The sequence below is a fragment of the Anas platyrhynchos genome, chromosome 1 (genome assembly GCF_047663525.1).
Source record: "Anas platyrhynchos isolate ZD024472 breed Pekin duck chromosome 1, IASCAAS_PekinDuck_T2T, whole genome shotgun sequence".
NCBI lineage: Eukaryota > Metazoa > Chordata > Aves > Anseriformes > Anatidae > Anas > Anas platyrhynchos.
Window position 1 is genome coordinate 101945658 of NC_092587.1, and position 25022 is coordinate 101970679.

Here is a 25022-nt window from a genome sequence, read left to right on the forward strand (position 1 = left end):
GCTAATCAAAGGGTTTTTAATGATACTCATTAGGAAAGAAATTCATTAACAAGCCAGCACAAGAACATTCCCTGAAGCAAGAGTGATGCTACTGGTCACATCAAAGTCCCCACCTGACTAACACCTTTATTGCTGTTAATAGTAAGGCCAAGTTAGCAGCAAAATCAGTCGCATTCGGGCCCTGATAAGGAAAAAAGTCAGCAAAGCATGGTCATTGAAAATGGATTAATTGTCTTTTACTAATAAGAAGGGGTTTTCACAGGGTTGTATAGTTGAGCACTCACCATTGATGCCTTTGAGTTCATACAGTTTTAGGTTCCCCACCCTTCATACTCTCCCTCTCTCCCCATTTCTATTTTGATACCTCTGGCTATGTCCACACTGGAGGCCACAGAAGCGGTGCACACACCCTCCCCGTGTCCCAGTACCACAGAACCACAAACCTCAAATGGGTGCCACTGCCCCCTTCTGAGTGAAAGCCCACAGGACACCTCCTTGCATGATGCAGCAGGACCTGTGCTGAACTGCAGGCAGCTCATTCAGAAAGGACAAGGCACCCTGTGGCATACACCTACTACTCAGGAGAAACACAGCCCCTCAGCATCAGAGCCACTTCCAACTTGCAGGCATATAATTGCCTTTTTTTATGCTCACACCATTACTTACCTATAAAAGAGACTCTGTATTTTTCTGCCAATTCATTCCTAGAGATTAGTATTAGTATCTTGGGATGCTCATTTGCTCTGTAAAAATTAGGTTTTTAGACTGAACCAGAAATCTTACTTTTATTGCACTGCTCTGATACAGTAGAGCTCAGTTATTAGAACAAATTGGAGCAAGCCGCTTCCTGGTTGTTATACCCACATAATTACTACAGGCTGATACATGAAACTGTGCTTCACTCTCATGCTTAGAGGCGAGATCTCCATTTTGCAAGGACAGAGCAAGTTCTATTATGCATTTTACTGCCAAAGGAGGTCAATTAAGTTTAATTGGTTCTAATTAGCACTTGCTCAAGCTGTTATATTCTTTACCTGCATCCGAGTGGCTCTCCAAGTGCTGCACAATGGACTCCTGCTTTTGAACACAAACAAGAATTACTAATGGCATCCTTGAAGGCAAAAGATGCACTGATCAGCATAAATGGGGAACAAATATCAGCTCAAATAGTTGCAGGCCTTTTTAGAAAACAACAACAACAACAAAACAACAACAAAAAACACATTTAATCCCCATCTGGCTTTGATCAATTGAAGTGAATGCAACTGTGGACCTTGCTGTTGAAAGTTATAACACAGAAAGTACACAAATGTAATTATTTGCTATGTCATAACCTATTTCATAACCTATTTACAGCTGAAAGTACTAGAGAATAGGAGGGAAGAGTTCAGCAGCTAATTAAAAAAAAAAAAAAAAGCAATTTCAATGGTAGCTAGGAAAAGGAAAACAAAACCAATACCAAAACCCAAACAAAAGCAAACATGTACATCTCAGATGCTTTGGTTTTGGATTTTTGAGGATTGTTTAAAAAGTTTTCTGTTAAAGTGACAGTTGTTTTTCTTTTTTTTTTTTTTTTTTTTTTTTTTTTCATTCTGCTGCATAGAGAGGAACAACAACATCACTGGCCTAACTGTCATCATATGCAATTTTCAGTCCTCAAGCCATGTGGTGAGACAGAGGCATCAAATTCAGGATGATCTGTGCCAGACTGAATGAGGAGTCTCAAGTCAAAAAAGAGACTGCAGTGCTGAGGCATGCTCAAAGAATCTGTTTTCTGCTGGGGCCTTCCTGGATGCAGCTGAACAGTTACATAAAGGCAGGTTAGAGAGCAAGCTCGTCCTTACAACAGCACCAGAGCTCAGAGCCAGCTCTCCCCAGACGTCCAGTAACTGCCCACATTCACAGCATCTAGGAATAGCCAAGAGTCTCCTCTGGGTCCCACCAGATGTCTCTAAGCCATACCTATTATTTTGGGTGTAAGAGCACCTGGCAGGGCAAGAGGTCAGTCTGAAACAGAAGCAGGGAAACATGCTAGAAAGGGCAGAGCGGATGGTTGGGTACCACTGCTCTACTGTGATCCCTGGCCCCCTCCAGATAGCAGGGCAGACATCCAGCCACTCAAGACATGCAGAGCCCTGCATGATCCCCAGCACCTCCACACCTCTTTTCTTGCAGCCCCTGTGCCAGATGCCTTGGATCCAGGGAGAGAGGCAGCACCAAGTGTACACGCCTCAGCAGGACAGCACTAACACAAGGACTGGAGAGGGTGGTTCCAAAACGTGAGAATTGCCTGATCTGCAGTCCCAAGGTGAAAGTCTGCAGTGACTAACTTGCTGGAGACTTTCCCTGCCTTGACAGACTTCATCCTTGCTAAGGTACAAGCTGCCTTACAAGGTGCCTAGGGAAGGGGTCCCGTGGTGCCTGCTGGGCCTGCTGCCACATCTGCTTGGCAGCAGCAGACTGCTGGGGTGGGAACAATCAGGGACGGAGTCTCACACACCCTGAGTGTATTTCAGTTCCATTGACCTGGGTTGACCACACATTTAAAACAAAGGACCAGATTTAGTGTCCCAAAGACACTAAATTTTGGTAATTTATTGTGGCATGGACACTTAAAGCAATGAAGCTCTTACATATTATCAGCAGTTCAGAGTTACATGAGAAACTGAGGTGGACCTGGCTGATTCTAACTCAGCATAACTCTTCTTCTTTGCTATATTTCCTGCTGCTTGAATGTACCTCCTAAATGAAGTGTCCATTGCCCACATGTTTTTTGAAAATAATTTATTTTTAGCTAATGTGTTCCAGATAGATGGAAAAAAACATAACATGTTAAAAAAAATAAAAGTGAAATTAAAAAAATCCTCCCCTCTGCAAACAAATTCCCCGCAGACTTCATAAAAAAAAAGGACAACTTTCTCCTTCTAGCTCCCCTGCTAAAATTTCCCAAGGCTGTTAATCATTAAAAAAAAATTAAAAAATAAATAAAAAAACAACATGAGAAAAAAAAACATTGTAGAAAATCCAAAGAAGTTGCCTCTATTTAAAAACAAACAAACAAACAAACAAACAAAAAGAAAAAACACAATCAGTTTCTGACAGAATCTCCCCCAACCTGAGTACCTTTCCTTTGTCAGTTGTGAGGACTCTTTCCCAGCCCTAGTATACATCTTTTCTCCTGACTGCCAATGCATAAACCAGCATATTATTCTTTTTAACAGTCACGTCTTCCTTTTACATTGGCTTATAGTTAAATCAATATACTTAAAACATTCCATGCTCCTTTTTTTTCTTTTTTTTTTTTTTGTATTTTTTTCTTTTTTTTTTTTTGTATTTTTTTTTCCCAAGGAATTTCAGGTGACAGCCAAAAGTTACTCAGAAGGTTAACTGACTTGGATAAGGACTTGAGAAATATTAAATAACAAAAAAGTCTGTTTGCATCACTGATATGGTAGCAATACACCACTGAAGTACATGTAACAATTTATTATTTTACTCTTCAGCCCTCCCACATTAAAAATTGAGCATATATGCAATGCAAAGATTGAGAAAAATTGACCTAGCACCTAGCCACATTCTGTGGACACCCTGTACTGGGTTGGCAGTAGCTCCACCAATACAAAACCCCAAGACAAGGGGTTCAGACCTGCTAAACACAGGTTTTTACATGTGTACTACATTATGGGCTTTAAACAAAGTAAGCTTGTACTGTACAGTACTGTACTGTACAGTACATTGACAGTAAAGATGCAAATGTATCACTAGAATAGCTGCATCAGTGCAATTTCATTGGTACAACTATTCTCAACGTAGAGAATCTTCATCAGAAATCCCTATGGCAGGTGATGCCATCAGGCTACTTATAAGATTAGCTTAGTTCAGAAAACATGTTATAAAATGATCCTTGTTACCTGTAAGTGGACAATGATGATTATAGCTCAGTCTATGTTATTATTGCCTGATTGTTTCCAGTTAGGATTTTCACATATTGAGTCCTTACTCAAGGTCTTTTAACATAGATTTGAAATGTGAATATGTTTTATTTTTTCCCCAGTAAATATACAATACACACTTCAACAGTACTATTAACCAACTTTTTATGCCAATTAAACTTTGCTGCACTAACAATACCAATGAAACACATTAAGAGGTCATACTTTTTTGTGAACCAACTGTAGCCAATAAACAGTTTTGTATTTAAAAAAAATAATAATAATAAAAAAAACAATTCTAAGTGCTGCCACAACATCCCTTTTCTTTAAACACATTATTCACAATAAATGTTTTCATTTTTTTTTTAAAAAAAAAGAATACTTTTTTTAAAATAGTAAATTAAATGGCATTTTAAAAAATATGTACTGTGGTTCATTGGAAGTACACTGTATAGAAAAGAGAGAGAGAAAAAAAGAAGAGACATCACCTGTAAGATAATGGAGACACTTTGAGATACACAACAACACCTCATGTAATATTGTAAGCAAATTATTAATGAACAAAAATGTACAGAAGCAGATGGACAAGTTAGTGAGTATCATGGTACTGCACAGCTTTAATACTGACACACATTTACTTTCCAGTGGAAGAGATAAAACACATATTTGAAAGTAATTGGGATGACTTTATCAATGTCTAATGATACTGAATTTTAAATAGAATATAGTAAGGTGTTCCACCAAAGCTCAGCACAAGCTTTCAAATTGACAGAAAAAATATTCTACTTAGTTAAACATTTTCAGGAGAATTCAATTTGAATTGTACCCCGAATAATCTTCTCTTCATATGATAATAACAACGTAAAAAAATCATTCATATTTATATACGATGCCTTCTTTATCTTGCTTGAACATTTTTGCACATTTTTAAGCCATGGTTTTAACTATAATGACTTAACAAGCAGGAAAATTACTTATTCTTATTGGTCACATATAGAGATAAAGCATTCTTTTTTCTCTTTTTTATTTTTTTTTTGGTTTGTAACTTGCTAAATAACGATCTTGACCTTAAGGAAGTCAACTAGCATTTTTTTTTATATTTGATAGTGCTGAGTTATAGCTGATGGCTGTAGTGTTTTATCTTATCATGGAACAAGTTAATGAAATGAAAAGCAACACATATTTAGCATTTTAATTTACTTTTCTAAAATTCTGCCATTACTAAAAGTGTCCTTAATACTGGTGAGCTCCAAGGCAATATATAAAACAACATAGACTGGTTATATGAAAAAGGTATTCAAATGGAAACTAGTGTTTATGGTCAGATAACTAACAGAAATAAGCTGTAGGATGCAATATTTAAATTAAGCATCAAATGAGTGGGCTACCCACATACAATATTCTAAGAAAAGTTGACAATTTTCTCATTGAGATTTGAGAGGTACAGAAGATTTGGACAAAGTTATGAAAATTATTGAAGAGACAGGATGCTGTCATTAATGTCCACTTACAGAGTTTGGTTTATTAAAAAGTGTATAAACATGCATTATTTCCTCATCATAGTAGGGTGTGAAGCCACTCATAAAAAAAAAAAAAAAAAGGTCAAAGATTTTCTTTGCTAATATCCAACTTTTTGGATGCATTGTATCTCAAGTAATATCTTTAATGCAAGCTGAAAATAATTTGACTGTTATTTTCCTTCCAAACACTAAAATTTAGTGAATTCAGCTTCAGCTCTCACAGACTTCAGGTAAAAGAACATGAAAGTTTGTCTAGACTGCATCAAAACAATTAATGTCATGAATTTCAGTGGTGCAGCTCTATCCTCTAACGTACTGTACATGTATTGGAAAGACCAAATAAGATACTCTGACATTTATTTTTTTGGAAGCAGCCTGAATAATAAGCAGTCTTAATAAAATTGCATCCTTAACTACTTACTAGGTATTCCTTGAGTTTATACAGTTTGTTACTCCTGGGAAATTTCTGACTTTTATTTTAGGTTGCAGAAATTAATGATAATTCTTTCCAAACTGCAATATAAAACAGCTTTAGTGAAACACCTTAGTTTCTTTTGTTTGTAGCAAGATTTGTTTTTCTTCTCTTTACTTAGCGGCATTGGATGGCTAAAAATGGATACTAAGGGTATCATTCTAGTGAAAGGGTCTAGGCCACCTTATGCTACTGTTAATTTTCATATTCACTCTTTAAACAAACAGTTCTAACTTTTGACCCCTTCTTAAATTGGAAGAGCAGCTATGTTGCCTGCTTTTAAAAGATTTAAATCGGTCTCTGATGTCTTCACTGACATCAGTTTTGCCTGTCACTTTCTCATTTCTACACCCCAATGGAAAACCACCTAACATACTCCTTTACATCCAGCATTATCCAAAGTAGCTTACAGTACGTAAACCTTCTTCACACATTCAGTCTCTTTTTTTTCTTCATGTCATGAGGAGTAAAGTTTTGTGCTTATCACCAAATAAAATTGCAGTGCAAACTTTAAACATAAAAGTTACACAATTAAAAGTTAATATATGGCACCACAGCCTATTAATTCACATATAGTACAACAGACCAATAAAAACAGACATGAATATGAACATAGCTAAAAAGAAGATGAACTTGCATAGCAATGCAACAAAAGAAATTATATACAGAAGGAAACCCTTTTCATCCTGGAGGGTGATTTTTTTTTCTTTTTATATACTCCTGACAAGGAATAGTTTAAGGTGAATGGTGTATTAAAGAGAAGAACACAAGTAAATTATCTGTGGGATATGTGTGGCTGTGTGTCTTTACATTGCATTTACAGTTCTTTTAATAGTACATAAATAAAGAAAATGTTCATTGCACTGTTTAGTGTCATCACTTCCATGAGTTCAGACCTGATGGTCCATCAGAGCAGCTTGCAATGTGTCTTCTCAACTACTCTATAGAAAGAAACAGAGAGAAAGAAAGAAGTTGTAATAAGGAGAAAAACAAAACAAAACAACAAAAACACAAACCAAAGCCTATGGAAATATTACTGCAGCACAAGATGAATATTCAGTAGGTTGGGAGAAGGGAGTTAATTGCTAAGATGAAAAGTGATGGATGCTAAAATTCAGCACTTACCAACACCATATCCATATCTGAGATAGCACATTTCAGGGTGTGTGAATCACCAACAGCTCTCTTACAAGCTACTGGGAGGTAACAGTAGGTAGGTACTGAGAGTTTGACTGGCACAAATAGGAGGCAGACATGCCAACAACTACATTGCTTTTACTAGTAAAAATACCAATATGCCTGAGCTAGGTTAGATGTTGGCATACTTCTTCAAGCAAGAGACTTAAACCTTTCAGGCATTTAATACCACCATTATGTGTGCAGCATTAGTGTGGTTCTATCAAGGTTTAACAGATACTGAGTAATAATAAAAAAAAGTTTGGAAAATAATTCCTCTGGCCAGGAAAACTGAGGAAGGAGCTGGGATATACAACTGAGAAACTGGGTACACAGCTGAATAATGGGACCCATATCCAAGAGCAGAACACTACTCAACAAGCAACAGAAAGTTTAGGAAAAGCACAACCTTGTTAGTTTAGGAAAAACACAACCTTTTAGGAAAAGGCACAACCTTGCCACTATGCCCAGGAAGTTCAGTTTTCATTCACTCCTCTGAGAAAAATCTCCAATACCATTTTTTTTTTTTATTTTGCAAAGAAAATTCTAGAATATTAGAATTTCTATTTAATTTTGACAGTGTTTCCAATTTCACTACTACTACACATTTAAAGATGTACTATGTAGATAACCTTGGCATTACTTAAACAGATTTGAACTGGTTCAAGTGAAACAGCACATGAACTTCATTTGGTTGTCATCAAAGGAAAAAGACAGAAGTCAAAAATATCTTGATAAAATTTAATCTGATTATCACACTGAAATTCCTCCTCTCTTCACAATGGATTTATAATTTGTGTCTTTTTGTGTATTTGAGAGTTCGAACTACAGCTAGAGATAAACTTACATAATTCACCAGTAAACTGTCCTTGACTGTTTGATCCCACATAGCCTATATCAAGAAGGTCACTGGCATTGCGTTGGTGACCTCCTCGCAAGACTTCACCTTTTCTAGGTCCGGTCGATCCTTTAGAAGAAGCTGTTCCTGAAGAGCTGTGTCCACCAGGGGATGGGAAGTTGGGTTTACTATACGGTACCAGTGCCTCTTCTAGAAAAGCAAAACAAAACAAAATCAATACACTAGAAATAAACAAGCTGTTCTGTTCTGGACATCATATTCATTCCCTGCTTTCAGGTATCTATCTTTTATCTTCCTTTACAGCATAGCAATTTCACCAAAGAAAATATGCAACTCGTTGTATCCCACAGACCAAAAACAAACAAACAAACAAAAGCATGAGTTTAATCTTTCTTTCTTGTAAATGCATAAGTTAGTTTGTATTAATTATAAAATGCCCAGATTCATTATGAAGTAATAGATCATGAATCATAGATTGTTTAATAAAAATGGATGCACATACAATTTCCAAAACAATGCAGCTATAATTAGATTTTTGCTTCAAGCCTACATGAATATGCTTTTTCCTTTTCTTTAGTTTAAATTATGGTAACATTACCTCAATCAATTTAGATAAAAAACTACAATATCAGTTAATTTAATTAGCTTCCAGCAGCTCAGTAATTTCTAATGATGCAAAGTACGCTGAAGATTTTTTTTTAACTGGCTGTGAATTACATTGGAAAATATTGTATTACACATAACATTAGCAGTTGTAATATTTGGGGTGAGTAAATCTTGCAGCTTGTTTCATATTCTGTTATGAGGAAAAGGTTCACTTTTGCTCACTTCACCTCTTAGGAAAGACCTGTAATAATGAACTGCTTGCAAGAGTAGCATTAATACTCAATAAAACGCAGGACTGAATATCTTTACATAGCATCAAGTAAAACAAGACATCTCATCTGATCAGAGTTTCTGGGGCATATTGTAATAATCCTGACCTAAGAAGCAAAACAGCAGCACTGATTTAACACTGAAATAGAAGAACTATTTTCTTTGTTGCGTATGATTCACTTTTGCTGTCTTGGAAGCAGAAGAAAAAGATGTTGCTAAATAGTTTGAATCAAGATAGAATCTAAGCATATATCTTTAACCTTGAACACAAAAATTACTCTTTCTGAAATCAGCAGAATATCTCCTGCTTGAATCTTATTTTTTTTTTTCAATTGAATCTGGGCTAAAAGGTGTTTTGTTGCTGTTGCCGTTGCTTTTTTAATATTGTATTTTCCATTGTTTTCACTCTTAAACAATCTGATGGGGAGAAACGTACTTTCTTTGACAGAGAGCAGAAAGAAAAGTAGGTGGGGATGACTGGAAAGGAAGAGGAGATAAAAATGCTTTTATTCACAATCTCGAAGCCTTTGCCTTGGCTGCAGCAGGGGCACACAGTCAACTTAGGGAAATGCTAAACGAGAACATATTTGTGGAGGAGACACAGGACTTTATTCTCTGTGTCAACCAACACAAGTGTATAGGATACATGAATTCCCCATATGATCTCCTATTGAACAGAACCTTTTCATAAGATAAATCTGTTGCAGAAGAGGGCAGACAGCCGACTTCTTTCTCTGCCGAAGTATCTCCCTATGGCTCTGCCCAAGGGACCAGAATATTTGCACTGCAGGACATAAGGACATTATCAGTGTTTTGTGCTATGACTGTGTTGCCGTTGCTGAAATGTAAGGAATTGCTTAAAAGACATAGTAAAATGCCATTTAACAGCCAAAGCCTCCTAAATTATGTTACCTGTTCTTTATATATCAACTCCTAACAACAGAATCTGATGCAAACCTGCTTTCCAAAGGCTGGCTGAAATATGGAACAGCTTGCATTAAGGTAGCAATAAAGCAAGCAACATAAATCAGTTTAGCAGAAAGCTGGATATATTTTTAGAGGATGGAAGGAAAAGTCACTAGCATTACAAAAGAGTCTGAAGATGACATATATGGTCAACTGATTTGTTTTTCTAGTTTGTGGACTCAGGATAAGGCCTCCTTTGGGTTCAATGAAATATCGAGAAAAAACGACCATGAATAAATATAAAGTACATTATCATTATAGAGCATATGGTGTGTTAAATTACCTGTTCTGTCCTCAGAAATAAATGTAATCCATAAAATAAGCAATTGTAACATAAAATTAGGGCTAAGTTTTCTGTAACGTTGTAGCACATGAAAGGTAGGTGTGTGAAGTCCTTAGAATAGGCTCACTTTCATTAGACAGCTCTCAAGACCGTGCCCCATGCCTCAGTCTTGCAAAGAATATGGGGAGGCTTTGTCAGCGCCTTTCTCTTTGAAAGACTGAGCCTTTTCTGAAGTTATTCTATAACATAATTCTATCCTATACAAAATCTGGGTATGCATGGGAAGTAAGACATTTCTATACCCAACAGAATAACCAAGAGGCTAACCAATATACCCAAGAGAATAACCAATATTGTCAAAATTATTTTAACCTTGTTTAGCACTACTTTCTGTAGAGGGGTAGCTGAGAATGTCATATTTGATGTGCTTCTCCTGTTGTCCCACAACTAAGCCATTAGCAGGAACTCAGCTATCTTGTCTATTCTGAATGCAATCAGTGGACACCTGGCTCCCAACATCAGATATTCTATTTCTATTCACCTTCAAAACAAAGGGTCTACTTTCAAAGTTTCACCCAAAGCCTCACAATGTCTGAATGAAGCTTCCTTAACTGCAAGACACTTATTTTATGGAAGTGAATAGCTAATGATAACTCCCTCTGGAAATATTTGAAAACTGGAAGAGAACATATTACCAGAGATCTTTGTCATTAATAAAGGAAAAGAGAAGAAGCACAACTAGTATTATTTAAAAAATAAGCATGCCATCCAAGTGCAGCCTTTTAAAAAACTAATAGAGAAAAGAGTACAGAGTAAGAAAGCCATAGTGCAGAAGCAGGGATGGGAAGAAAGACATACAGGTATGAAGGTCTGAACCTGTCCCACCAGTTTAAAACCACAGTACCTCCTAGAGCAACCCTCTGTCATGCATGAAGGATAAGCACTTGCCCTGGTCATCCTGAATTTGACAAGAACAAGACACTCCAGCCCTAAAGTCAGTGCTCAGATAGGGCACTGGAAGTGTCAATATCAAGTTCTTTTTATTTATGGTCAAAAAATGCAAGTCATGCAGTATGGGAATTTTACTACTGCGTACCCTCTATGTCACAGAATAACTGACAACTTCTCTTTGTACACTTAAAGTAGAGGAAAGGAGGAGAGTTGTGGTTAAGAAGGTCAAACAAATATACTTAATATTCATTTCAAAAAAAAAAAAAGATGAAGATACATGAAGTAAAGTATATTGTGCTATTTTGTATACATTTGTACATCTTGTACATTTTAGTTAAAATTGTCATTACACCAAGTAGCATTAATTTCACACACTAATGCTATTTTTAAACTGAGACTTCACATCATCGTTTAGCAACATGAACAACTAACCACTTGTTTATGCAGCTGAAAGATTAAGGGGTATTAACTGTATCATTACTTTTACATTTTAAAATATGTATTGTATTTTAAATGTTTAAACTTTAATATAGGTAGCAATATTTCCTAGGAGGACTTTCCTCAGTAAATCCTGCCCCCATGGCAGCTTTGCCAGCATACTACTATTTTTTTTAGAACGTCATTGATATTAGGGTGATAAATTAACTAGGAAAATTAGTATTAGGATAAAATCTGAAAAAAAAAAAAAAGATGAATAATATGAGTGTGTCTATTGTCACTACAATACAGCTACATACAGACTTGAAGAAGTAGTGTAGCTCTAGAGAAAGCTCCGTGTATCATGTAATTTTTTGTGTGTTAATTGTCTTTGAACAACTGCCTTCTTGTATCACTTCAATCATCACTCGGATAACATATGATTAGTGGCTTAAAGAAAATACCCCAGTAAGGGGCTCTGAAACAGCAGCTTTCACTTGTGGTCAGGCTGCGAAAAGGGGTTTGCAAATGGTGTAGAACTGCAACTCCAGTTCATCATTGCCTACTTTACACATTTTTGCAGACTTGAAATCCATTTAAAAGATAAAGTCAGCACTTAGCAACAAGTAGGTCCTGTATAAAGGTGAAAGCCCATGCTATAATCTTGCTAGGCCTAGGAGATGAATGTTATTTTGTCATATACTTGAATAAGGAGAAGACAGTGTTATAAATATAGTTTGAATGAGTGTCAGGAGTTCAGAAGGACACATACTGAAACAACTGCCGATTTGGATGCAAGTTGAAAGAACTAGAAAATATAGCCCTGTATGTATGAAAAAATACATCTAGCAGAAACTACTCTAAAAATCTCTTCCTCCTTTCCTGCCTGACTGAAACTGCTCCTCTTTTTCCTACTGCTATGCTTAACAACATTATTAATTGCCAAAACACCGCAAAGAACACATCAAGTTAGGTGCTAATGAGATTTCATGGCTGCAGGAGGGAAAAAACTTGGACCACAAGCTCCAATTTCACTTAGTCTCTTTTTCATTTTCTAGCGTGAGCCCCAGCAATGTGGGAATGCAGGGATGGAAGACTATCTTAGCCAGATACAGAAATCCTCAACTGAAAAGCTTCAAAAAGCCGTCTACGTGGCCTCATTTGGTGCAGCGCACACGCACCTGATCCGAATGCTTGCTTGTGTTGGGCTTTCCTGAAATCCTCTTGGCGATCTGCGGAGCTTATCCACTCCTGGGTTTGCCGCTGCCACTCTAGTGACGTCCTAGCTTGCCGGTCCAAGGAGCTCTTTGTGTCATCTATGCTGGGTGCATGCTGCCTCTCAAGAGAGCTTCCTTTCCTCTCTGCCGAGCCTCCACGCTGGCCAGGGACTATTTGCTGCCTTAAACCCTGACCAGGAGGCGGGTCGGGTGGTGGTGGAAGATCTAAAAAACGTGAATAAGATTTAGATGAACTAATTTTTAATTGAAACAGAACTTCTATTTGATGCTGAAAAGAAACAAACAAAAGAAATCCCTCACAAATGGTATGAATCTGTTGATTTTAAAAAGAGGAAATTTCATGTTAATCAAAAATGTCTGTTTACTTTCCACTAGTTTTCTACAGCAGGTTATTGTGTTGCTAGCTCTTTCTAACATCCATAATAATCAATAGACTCTGAGCCCTGACTTACACTTTCAAGAATGATATTTATTTTCCATCTGGCTCTTTGAGTAGCGACTAAGTAATAAGAACTGTAAGAACCAGATCAGTGCCAGTTGACAGAGGAATTTTCCCCTATCATATTGGGAGGCTTGCTTCACCACCCCCTTTTCTTGGGTTTAATTTTCAGCTTGAGACTTACACTTAAAATCTAAATATGTTACTTCGACAAGATGCAAAAAAAATCCACAAAATCTTGGGAAAGAATTATTCACAAAACCTATTGTCACTGAAAATGCATCAATGTGTCTCTGGTAAATCCATGTTCAAATGGAACAAGCAATGAGTGAACATTTTATTCAAGTATGATTTCAAAGTTCTCTCGAAAGCTATAGTCTTCACAGACAAGAATACCACCACTCTTAAGCTTATCAGTCTTGCAAATATAACCAATCAAAATACAATTTCAGTTGAAAGGTGAAAGACACCTGCCTGGTCTCTCTATCAACATATCTTTTTCAAGTCTATGACTAAGATGCTTGTAAAATTGGTGATAGAGCTTCTAATCACATTTGCAGAGGCAAAAGTACACTGTGTTTTTTAGTTCATGACCCAAGTTAATTATAGAATCTGGACAATGGCAAATCTAAATGTAAGACTTTCACATAAACCATACGATAGACTAGTAAGAGTTAAGAAAATCTTTAGATTATTAAAAAAAAAAAGAAAGAAAAACGAGAGCATATAGTATACTCTCCCATATAAGCTACCTGTTTTATATTTAGTTTATATTTAGTTGTTTAATTATTGTTCTGGTCAATGCATAAATAAATCCATGCAGCCTCACTAACTTCACTAAATCTATGTTAGTTTACACTAGGTATGGTTACACCTCACTTTCTATTACTTTGTGCATTCATGTTGTGAAGGTTCATCAAGGAATTCAAAAGGCATGGAAGAGTAAGTCACCCTTTTACTTGTAGAAAGAGCTGATTTTCATAATCCTAGTGAGACTTAAACTCATTTTATATATTGTTGAGGAGGCCTTTGAAGCTAAATTATTTTGAAGCCTCTATTTCAGCTTTATATGAAGCTTCATGTCCTTGCTGTTAGAGGTAGTATTTCTGTCTCCTACATTTGGGGCACAAATGCTTCCAAAGTTGCTGTGTGCAGATCTGTGGGTTATTTGTATCTAAAAGAGAAAGAAGTTGTATCTGATGTTGCTTCTGTATATTTTTTAAGAGCTGAAGTGTTATATCCCAGATTAAGATATCTATCTTCTGGCTAGAATGGTTTTATAACAATCTTCTAGCCAGCTTGGTGTATTCTTTATTTGCAGATCTAATTTATTTGAGAAATTTTTAGTTATGAATATAGATGTGACCTTTCATGACAATGACTATGCTTGAGTTAATGTAGGTGGAAGCAGGAGAGTATGGGAGCTTGCCAATGTTAAAATTGCTTATAGTGTTGGCTTCCAAAATGGCATTTCTTATAACTGATTTTATTGCAATCATAACCAGCTAATGTACAGAACAACTGGCATCTGCTTATGCAATCTGAAATAGATATTACTGAATTTGTGATGTGTAAGCAATGGAGATGTATTGAATCCAGTAAGGATAGTCATAACATGTCACTGGACAATGCAATTTTCCAAGATAAAATATTTAGTTTAATATAAACTAAAATTGTAAGTAGTAGTATCATTACCAAAAAAAAAAAAGGTTTAAATTATTGCATTATATAAACTTAACATACAGCACCTTTCTTCAGCAATTGCAATCTAATAGTTGTTATTAATTAGATACTGAGAAGCAAAGACTGTACTTGACCTGTCCTGCATGTTCTAGATCTATCTGTTACTCCTGGAATTACAGTAGGATTATGCTGTTGATTTGATGTTAACCTGACTTTTGCTTTTACATATCCTCAAAATGGGCATAATAATTGCTTGATGAATAGAAATGAAATGAAAAACCATGTTTGTGAAGCTCTTTGGGTGTTTTAGACCTGTGGCTGAGGTAGCTGAAATTAAAAAAAAAAAAAAAAAAAGAAAAGTTCATAGAATCATAGAATATCCTGAGTTGGAAGGGACCCTTAAGGATCATCAAGTCCAACTCTTGACACCGCACAGGTCTACCCAAAAGTTCAGACCATGTGACTAAGTGCACAGTCCAATCTCTTCTTAAATTCAGTCAGGCTCGGTGCAGTGACCACTTCCCTGGGGAGCCTGTTCCAGTGTGCAACCACCCTCTCTGTGAAGAACCCCCTCCTGATGTCAAGCCTAAACTTCCCCTGCCTCATCTTAACCCTGTTCCCGCGGGTCCTGTCGCTGGTGTTAATGGAGAAAAGGTCTCCTGCCTCTCGATACCCCCTTATGAGGAAGTTGTAGACTGTGGTGAGGTCTCCCCTCAGCCTCCTCTTCTCCAGGCTGAACAGGCCCAGTGCCCTCAGCCGTTCCTCGTACGCCTTCCCCTCCAGGCCTTTCACCATCTTCGTAGCCCTCCTCTGGACACTCTCCAACAGTTTCATGTCCTTTTTATACTGTGGTGCCCAGAACTGCACACAGTACTCGAGGTGAGGCCGCACCAGCGCAGAGTAGAGCGGGACAATCACCTCCCTCGACCTGCTAGCGATGCCGTGCTTGATGCACCCCAGGACACGGTTGGCCCTCCTGGCTGCCAGGGCACACTGCTGGCTCAAGTTATTTTCTGATGAAGCTTCACACAAATCTAGAAGGATTACAGGTACTACAGAATTAATATAAGCTGTCTCCAGCCTGAGTACAAGCTTACTGAACTATGCCAGATATGTCTGAGAAGATCTGTAGAGGAGGTTACTAATTCTAGCCAACCATCACCTGACTAAACCATTCGCTTTTTCACCTTTTTACTGAGGTTGATTGTCACATTAACACCTACCCTTCCTTTTTAATAAAAGAAGCTGGAGGAGAGCTCTGTGTGGCAATGTGTCTTTTGATTTGTTCCACAACTCATCGTATGCTGCAGATCTTCTGCCTTAGGTAAAGTTAACAAATATGCTGTTATCTTGTCAGAGCATATATAAAGACACCGTGCATCTGGAACTATGAGTTTCTGTCTCCAATGCCACAGAGAAGTCTCACCTTTCCCTACCTCTCATCTCTCTTCCCAGCAAAAGACATCTATTTGACTCAGCACACACTTGTAAGTCTGTACATTCATGATGGCTAATGACTGGGATTTCAGCTGCTACTAAAGGGTAACAGAGATCAGACGACTTAGTCCTCTCATTCCCTAACAGGCAGACTTATTACCACAGAGAGGCAAGCAAACTCATTCCATAATGTCAATCACTCCAAAAAAGATTTGAATGTAGAAAATTAGGGACTTCAGGAGGATTTTCTGTAAAGATAAATGTCACTGATTGTCACTGCACTTCCATTTACATGACATTAATCTTCCAGGTGCCAGGTAAAACACCTGAAAATCCATATTGAGCTAGTAACTTCCTAGGCTAGTGGGATGCCATCCAAACTTCCACTTGCAGCATCTAATGGCAGGATTATCAGACTTGCAAGGCAATTTTATAAGTGTATCAAGGAAGGGAGGGGTGAGGAGGAAAGGGGCAGTGATGGTCTTATTGATTTAGTAATGAAGGGATTGTGACTGAAAAGCTGTAGAACATCAGAGTGCCTTATCAGAGGCAGATGGATGTTTGGCTTGGGATTACTCCAGCCTTCCTTTAGAAGGCATAACATAGGCCAAATGATTCAGGCACCAGTTAAGCTTAGGCTCAACCTGTCTTTATTAACTAAAAAAAAAAAAAAAAAAAAAAAGCAAGTTATAAAACCAAAGCAAGAAGTATAAGGACATATCTTTCTATCTGTGCTAGTCATTTGTTTCATTTGTTTTCCTAGGGGTGATAATTACTGCTACATTTAATAAGTCTCTGAACTACTTTCTAGCATCAGTAGTTACGCAACGTCTCTACAGCACACCTTAGCAAAAATTGATCTGTAATACACAATAGCAAGACTGTGGGAAAGTTAATAGGAATCTTAAGTCACAGTTCTCCATTTTAATCCATAACTACATGTCCTCTATGACTCCTCTATTTTTTTAAAAACAAACTAACAAACAAACAAACAAAACACTTTGTTCAACTAAGGAAGAGCTTTTAACTTCCTCTGTGGATTTTCTGTTGTTTCTACAGTCTTTTAGGATAGGGAAGTTAAAAACCAAGTTGTACAGGAGGACAAATATAATGATTCAGTCTAGAAGCAGTCTCCAGAGGATTCTGACCTTAAAATGAAGGAAATGAAAAATTAGGCTTTTAGGAGATTTGTATGGATTGGTGTCAAAAGCAAGCATGAAGCTGTATCCTCATATGCTTAGAACATCTGGGATCTGTGTGATACACGTTAAACATTACAGTTCTATGGGTCTTTTACACTATCCCACATGGTTACAGTTAACAAGGAAGAAGTGCTCGGGAAGTGTACTAGAAAGGGCAGAGAAAGGACATAGCTGGAGCTTACTTGATATGGAAATTTAAAATGACATATTCAATATGTGATGAGCCCTAAACACAGGATGCTAAGACTCATCCAGCTTGGGAATTTGAATAAGACTGACAAACCAAGTATATTCTCATGTGAGAAATCCAAGGGGAAGCAGTAATAAGGGAATGGATTAGAGACATCTCCAAGAGAAAACTCCAAACCAAGAGAAAATGTATAGAGATGTTTCCCACTGAAATCAGGAAGGCCCAGGCTGAATAAACCGCCCTGAATTTGAGCTCAGAATTGCTGGACCTGTCCCATGCTCTCCTACTTGTTTTTTCTAACAGCAGCTTAAGAACAGTAGCATTGCACATCTTTGTTAATTTCATTGCAATATTCTACACAAAGCACACAATTCCCATTTTTAATTTCTGTATACCACAGGTGCCTAAATTTAGTTTGTTTACATGCATACAGGTGGCAGCAGCAATCTTTAGCTTCATTAATAGACAAATGTTCTTTTGCAAATTTAGCTATGACTCAGACTTGCCTTTACACTTTAATGACTCAGTAACACTTGAGATGGAAAAACAGTACAATTTGTGTTTGTTTCTGTGGTAAGAGAGAATGAGAAAGGATTTGCTATGATTTTAATACATTACACATTTTTACTACATACAGTAAGCATTTGAATTAGGTTTATAACAGAAAAATTTTATGCTACCTGCGTACAAAAGTTATTACTGTTACTGCCTATGCCTGAGTGGTTGATCATTGAGCATAAGGGTATAATACTGGTGGTCTGACTCAAATATACTAAAAAAAAACTCCACTACAATTAATGCTTTATAAAGAATAAATCAAAGACCATAGAAGATCCCTCTCTTTAAATAAATCTTAAAATCCATTCTCCTTCACCAATTCAAAACAATGTCAGATTTTATGATGGAGTCACACTCTGAGGAGTCACGCTTCTCTCACGACCTGAGTTAGATTCTCATCTTCTGATAATCACCTTATTGATAAATATTCCTACAGTAATAGTACTCAAAATAAAGATTAAAGTCCCAGCACACTTAGTGCATTACAAACACACATGTATACGCAATTTGTGGCCCAAAAGGTTCATAGTTCAGTGTGACAGGACATGCCATACAGAAGTGTTGAATTACTGTATTCACAGAAAGAGTATTGCCAGCACCAAAAGCAACACCCAGAATTTCTATAGAATTTCTACTGCTCTCATGGACACATCTATTTAATAGATCTGTGTAGCATGGAGGCTTCTGGAATATATCCAGAAGTGGCGGGTATTAACGTTTAAACCAATGAAAAGCATATGAGTAGGGTCTAAGCTATTTTGAGTTCTTTCCTCAAATTATATGGCAGGGAGGGTGAGTCTCAGAACATGAGATATAATGATAACCTTTCTAGTAAAGACTTTCACTTCTGGAACCCGTTTTACGCTCTGTGGTCTGACAATCAAGGAATCTGTCAGAACATATTGCAAAACTATCTGTATACCTGATGAACACGGCTGAGAGGAGAGCTGTGGTTGTTTTAATGGCCACAGTCCAGCTTGAATACTGTTAACATATTTTTACATGCACCTAGAGTAATAAATAAACCATACTAAATATGCCCTCTACCAAATTTATTTATTACATGCTACCTGACAAAAGAAGATAATGAAGGGATTCTCAAGCAATGGTTACTAGAATTCAGAGGACTTTTATTCTAAAGTGATTATTTTTTTTTAACCTTCCGCATCTGCTGGAAGATTTGTTGAGGTGTACTAAAAATTAGGAGACTGACTCACTGGCATCAGACTTGTTTCCATGGTCAAGCCAGTGTCAGGAGTGCCACTGAGGCAGGTGGATCAGCTGAGCTCTCAGAATCACCCTGCCCTGAAAGCTGCAAGAGAGGTCAGCATGAGGAACGTGATCACGTTCCCATCTGCTCGGCATTACAGTTGTCCTTGGTGGCTCCTTTAACATTGTTTTTCCATTTGCCTGCTTGTTCCCTCTGACCATTTCAACACTTACAGTGACCAGTCAGATCAGAAGAAAAGAGGGGGAGGTAGCCAGCTGGCCACCTTCCTATCCAGCCCTCCTCAAAGAGTAACAGACAGCAACTGCATCTTTTGCCAAACTCAAGACCGGGTAGACAAAGATAATGGAAAGCTGAGCTGATCTTAGTGATGAGAAGAGCAGAGCAGACACACCTGAAATTTCTAGATGGAAAGCGGTGGTCAGAGAGAAATGCAGATGAAAGAGGAAAACCAAGTCACTGATGTCAGTGAATTTCAGGAATGAAGCAGGGAAGACGAGATGTGAGGCAGAATCATGCCTCACATGAAAGTGTGGCACGTATTACTATAGCTGTGGGTGGCTGTAAAAAACAGCACAAACCAAATAGAGTACTGTGGGACTGGCTGTACATTTCTCCTTAGGAATTCACTACCTGCTGCTAGTGCTGGTGGTGGCTATTTAGATTTAATGTGAAATTACCCATGAGTCACGTTTTAATGTCAACTCATATACAGCACATTTTTTTTTTTGGTAAGATTTATACTGAGATCTGAAAAAAACTAAGAGATGCTGACTTGTTCAGAGCTGAAACAAAGAAAAGCTCCTTGAAGAGTCACTTAACCAGGTTCCACACTGCTAGCACTGCCACACTGCAATACTGCCAACATGACAAGCTGGGGACCCCATTTCACCAAACAAGTAATTCATGGTAATGGACATGCCTTAAAAGAGAGCTTTATGCTTCCCCATTCTGCACACCCGCTTGTTGCAGCCCATTGCCAGGAGCTCCCCACCACCACACTTACCATCTGTTATTCCCTCCCTGCGATGAGGCAAGGGGGGTTGGTCCAACCGGCCTCCCTTGTGTTTTTTAGTGGGCCTTGGCCTCTGATTCTGATTGACAGCTCCACTGGTGTTGCTGTCAGTAGAAAAAGGACTGCTTGGCCGAGGCCTCTGAGAGGAAGGGTATGCTTTGCCTAGAAAAAGAGAAACCAGATGAAAAAAAAAATATTATTGACTTGAAACAGGCTGTTCTATTAATGTCTGTTATGAAACATTAAATAGGGTCTAACTCTCAGAGGCAAGCAAGTGTCCCCATGAGGTACCCGCTGATGACAATTGCTTAAGTTACACCACAAGCGAAGTGAGAAACTTGGCATTCTTTTGTCTTTACTTTTGTAATTAAAGCCATTCCATCTGTTGTGCTAAAACTACTGCACGCCATGTAACTCCTACCTGCTCTGTGTTCAGAACAGATGTGTCATAACAACTCCTCAGCCTTCAGCAGGGAAAGAAAACAGTTCTGCAATCATATCAAATTTATCTCCTCCTGCCTTCCACCTTCACGTTTGCTGAGCCAGATTCTCATTTTAGGAGCTCCCATGTGCACGGTATATCTGGAGTAACTCCATTGAGATAAACATTACTGGTTTTGCAAGCTATGTAGCAGTGCAGCTTTGTATACTTAAGGGCTCTCTTCTCTCAAGAAATAAAGATGGAATTTAAAAGGTAAATTTTTCCTGTTCATTTTCAGTATTTTATGTGTTTAAATACAATGTATTCTGAATGCATTTATTCCCCAAATGTTTTTTATATATAGACTAAACAAGCTACATGATTTCTCTTTTAAAATCATCTTTGATGCTGTTCTATGGAGCAGGTTGTGATAAGCATCACAGCAGAAACTGCAGGAGCACAGTTCATTTACTCCGCTTCTTATTTTGATATTTTTATTCAGTTAACACTTTGCTAGGCTTGTTCATTACTTAATATCTGAGAACACTAAGTATCACTGACTTTTAATTTATTTCTTTCTTTTTTTTCCTGTATGTTGTCCTTACCAGCATCTCAGTGCTGTTAATATTCTAATGTGTTTAGAACTTGTATATAACATTATTACTTTCTTTAACCTCCTCTGCAGGGGGAAGCTTATAAACCAGTCAGAACTTCTGCTCTGTCAGTGCAAGCGTAGGCCCAAATGCTCTGAGATTTGGTGAAAAATGACAAAACGGCTGTTGTTTTTCTGATCAACTGTTCCTAAGCTAATATGAAGCTGCTTTATCTTCTAGTTAACTTAGACCAGAGTCTACCCTCCTGTGAGTTACATTTTTTCATAAAAAAAGACTTTAAAGAGGCAAAATTCTGGAAGAGGCATGCTTGAGTACCACACTGTTCTTCATGCATTGTAACAGACATGCTTACTTCCAGCATGCCACCACATACAACTGGATTTAGATAAGCCTAATCAGGAGTAAAATGCTACCTACTACACTATTTTAAATATTCTCAATGCAAAAAGAGGGCAAAGTGAAAAATGTAGCCATAGTCTAACATACTATTTAGCATTAATAAGTCCATGTTAGAATAACACCTCTGTATTTGACTTCAGTTTTTTTTCTGACTACCTAAGGCCTGAGCTTTTATCTTCTGACTGATGTGCACCCTTAGGAGGACCCTGCTTTTAGGCTGGCTTGCCTCACAGCTGCATGTCACTGCCAGCTACCAGAGGTTACCACATTTGAACCATTCATGTGGACGTTTTGTAACTCTTCTCTGGAAAAAAAAAAAAAAAAAAAAAGCAAATTGAACTTAAACAATATGAACTGTATGCCTTTGATAACCTGGCTCATTTAAACTGAAATGGGTTGCAGAACACCCACCCAAGCAGCTAATTCTGGAGATGGGAGAAAGCAGTAATAAGCATTTGGGCTGAAGGCTGGAAACACCAACCTCTATAGCTTGCACAGCTGCAGCTAGACAAAGAAAAGTGATCAAGCCCATGTTTCATAGATAAGGATAAAAGAGTAGATGAGCATGGACAAAATATCAAAGATCTTGTTTAAAAATACAAAAAAAAAAAGGGGGCCACTAATGTAAAGAAATTCGGATTTAAGCCCAAAATTCCATCCTAGTTCACATTATGCTATACATATGTTTTGTAAAAATAAACTTGCAACATCCAAGCACAACTAGCAAGTGCTGGATGAAGAACTTTCACACTTATTCTCTGGAGTAAAGCAATGTGATTATAAATTCAGAAAGTTGGTTTGGAAAAAATATATACTCTAAAAACTCTCTCTTTTATCCCTCCATGAAAATGAAGAAAAATAAAATAGCACTGACCTAAATCGGACACAGGGCAAATACAAATGGTGTGTGGGCTCCCAAAACACATCTTTCAATGCACCTAATATCTGATTACAGCATTTTATTTTTGTATGCAGCCCTTCCAGGAAGAACTGCTGAACAGTGTCAGATTCTATAGCAGATTTAGTGTGTGCAAATGAAGACAAGGATGAATTCACTAATTCTTGATTTAATTTCCCATGGGTGTTAAAAGGAAAACTGGCTGAACTACGTTGGCAAATCACACGATGGTTTTTGGAAAATGGAATCAAAGTGTCTTGCAGGAGAGATGCCTTGCCTTGTGCCTGGATTTACCAGAGCCTTTTATGCTTGGCAATCAAACACATCCATGTGAGGCTATTAAGTTGGACTTCTCCTTTCACATCAGTGAGAATATTTCACAGCTGTTCTGAAGGGAAGAAAATAACTGTCCCAACTGCAAAGGAGTAAAAAGTCAGGAGCTTCAGTTTTCCTCCAGAGCAGGGAACAGAAATAATTCTGCTGCTTCTCCACTACAGAACACCATTTTGCACTATGAGGGATTTACTGTGGTACAGCAGATCCGTAATAGGCAGGTCTGATTGATCACGCTACTCTGGGAGGTATCATATCGTAATGAAACTACAGGAAGCCTTATGGAGTTGTTTCCATTTGCTGATATTTTTGTGGGGGGAAAAAAGGGGAGGGCTGTTTCCTTACAGGTGCTTCCTGTTTCACTTTTGCCTCCGGATCATTAAGAGAATAAAAAGGCAATAGAAAGGTAGCCACAGGAGTTGGATACTTTTTTTTTTTTTTTTTTTTTTTTTTTTTTTTACCCTAAACTCTAATAATCTATCCATGAAGTTACATGGAAGTGCTCAGTTTAAATGCATTTGTGACCTGATTAAGCTAAGAAAATATAACTGACAAGAGAGCTCTCATCCCATTCTTGTATATTGCATTTACATAGCTATGATAAGAAATCATCTTTAAAAGTGTCTCTGTGTTTGCATACCCATATATTTTTGTTATGTGCATGTTTGTGGTGGAAACTGTACTTCTCAGAGGGACTGAAACAAGTGGCATTAAATTGGGGAGAATCTTTGCATTATTTTTATTGAGGCCATAAAAACACAAAAATTAAAAGGTCGGGAAGGATTCGCTCCTTTCATTCAAGACTGTTTAGGAGACTCTTCAAGCAAAACACTATAATTTTAAATTATTGGTTGGCCCCATTTGCCCATAGTAGATGGCTGAAGATCTACAGCAGCTTTTCCTTTCTTTTTATTTAAATGACACAACAAATTTACTCAGTCAATGTCCCACTAATCTAAGAAGTAAATGAGGTTTTTAACTATTTTTATCAGTAAAATAGCCATCTTTTAAGGATGATTATGTCTAACCAAACTCAATGGGAAAGGTCTCAATGATTTTAAAAAAACTGGAATTTCACCCTGTAGTTTGTTGTTGGCATAGGATTGTAGATTCTTTTCTTAATTCCTAAAAGGCACTGTTTGTCATAAAGTCATCGTATGCAGAAAGCCAGCAGTTATCATCCCTAACATTTGGAGACATTTATCCTGAATGTCATATTTTACTGAAGGATAGACTTTATACAAGACAAATAATTAAAATTTTAAAATGATAGGAATATTACGGGAACTGTGGGTAGGAATAGGAAGAGAAAGTGTAACAGAAGATATGACCCAAATTCATATTTGCTAATAGGTTGTTTGGATTTAAATAATGAGGTATTTTTGCTATTTCAATAAGACTGAGAACATGCAAACATATTCTCTGTACCAAATATTTAAAAGTATGTTTTTTTGCATGCTTGTTTTTCCTAAAAATAAAATAAGGAGCTTTAAAACTATGAATAAAATTATATTTACTTTTCATTCATTCATTCTAGAAGATAAGATCGGTTGTTTTCAAAAGTAGTAGTCACTTCTGTTACATTTAACTTGGCTAATTCAGTTGGCATAATTAAAGTTAAATTCAATCAAATATAATAACTTATTGAATTAAATATTTTTAAAGCCAGCTGATTGAAAATACTTTTAAACAGTTCATATTGTTAATAATAAAAGCACACCATTCCACCCCCATGTTTAGAAAAACGTCACAGAAAAATACATTTTTTTTGCAGGAAGATGCAACAGAAAAGCAGGGATGGAGATAACAGTTTAAATGTGATTTTCATCATTGAAAATGTAAATGATTGTGAGGAGACATTGCAGAAATGAAATCAAAGACTGCATCACAGAATTAGTGATTTCTTCACTGAAAT

At 37.3% G+C, this 25022-nt stretch overlaps 1 protein-coding gene across 14 annotated transcripts in view; it reads right to left on the minus strand.

The window, feature by feature from the left end:
* The window catches only part of ROBO2 (roundabout guidance receptor 2), a 467458-nt gene continuing 442436 nt past the window's right edge, over positions 1–25022 (minus strand). For 7 of the 14 annotated variants that reach the window (XM_072025789.1, XM_072025795.1, XM_072025806.1 and 4 more), the window contains 4 exons: positions 20434–20604; positions 12634–12894; positions 7948–8148; positions 1–6865 (listed from right to left, as the gene is read on the minus strand). In XM_072025789.1, the coding sequence (XP_071881890.1) occupies positions 6864–6865; positions 7948–8148; positions 12634–12894; positions 20434–20604 (635 nt within the window). In that variant the 3' untranslated portion in view covers positions 1–6863. The remainder of the gene's footprint in view (positions 6866–7947; positions 8149–12633; positions 12895–20433; positions 20605–25022) is intronic. The other 7 variants (XM_072025826.1, XM_072025824.1, XM_072025823.1 and 4 more) reach the window with 2 other exon arrangements.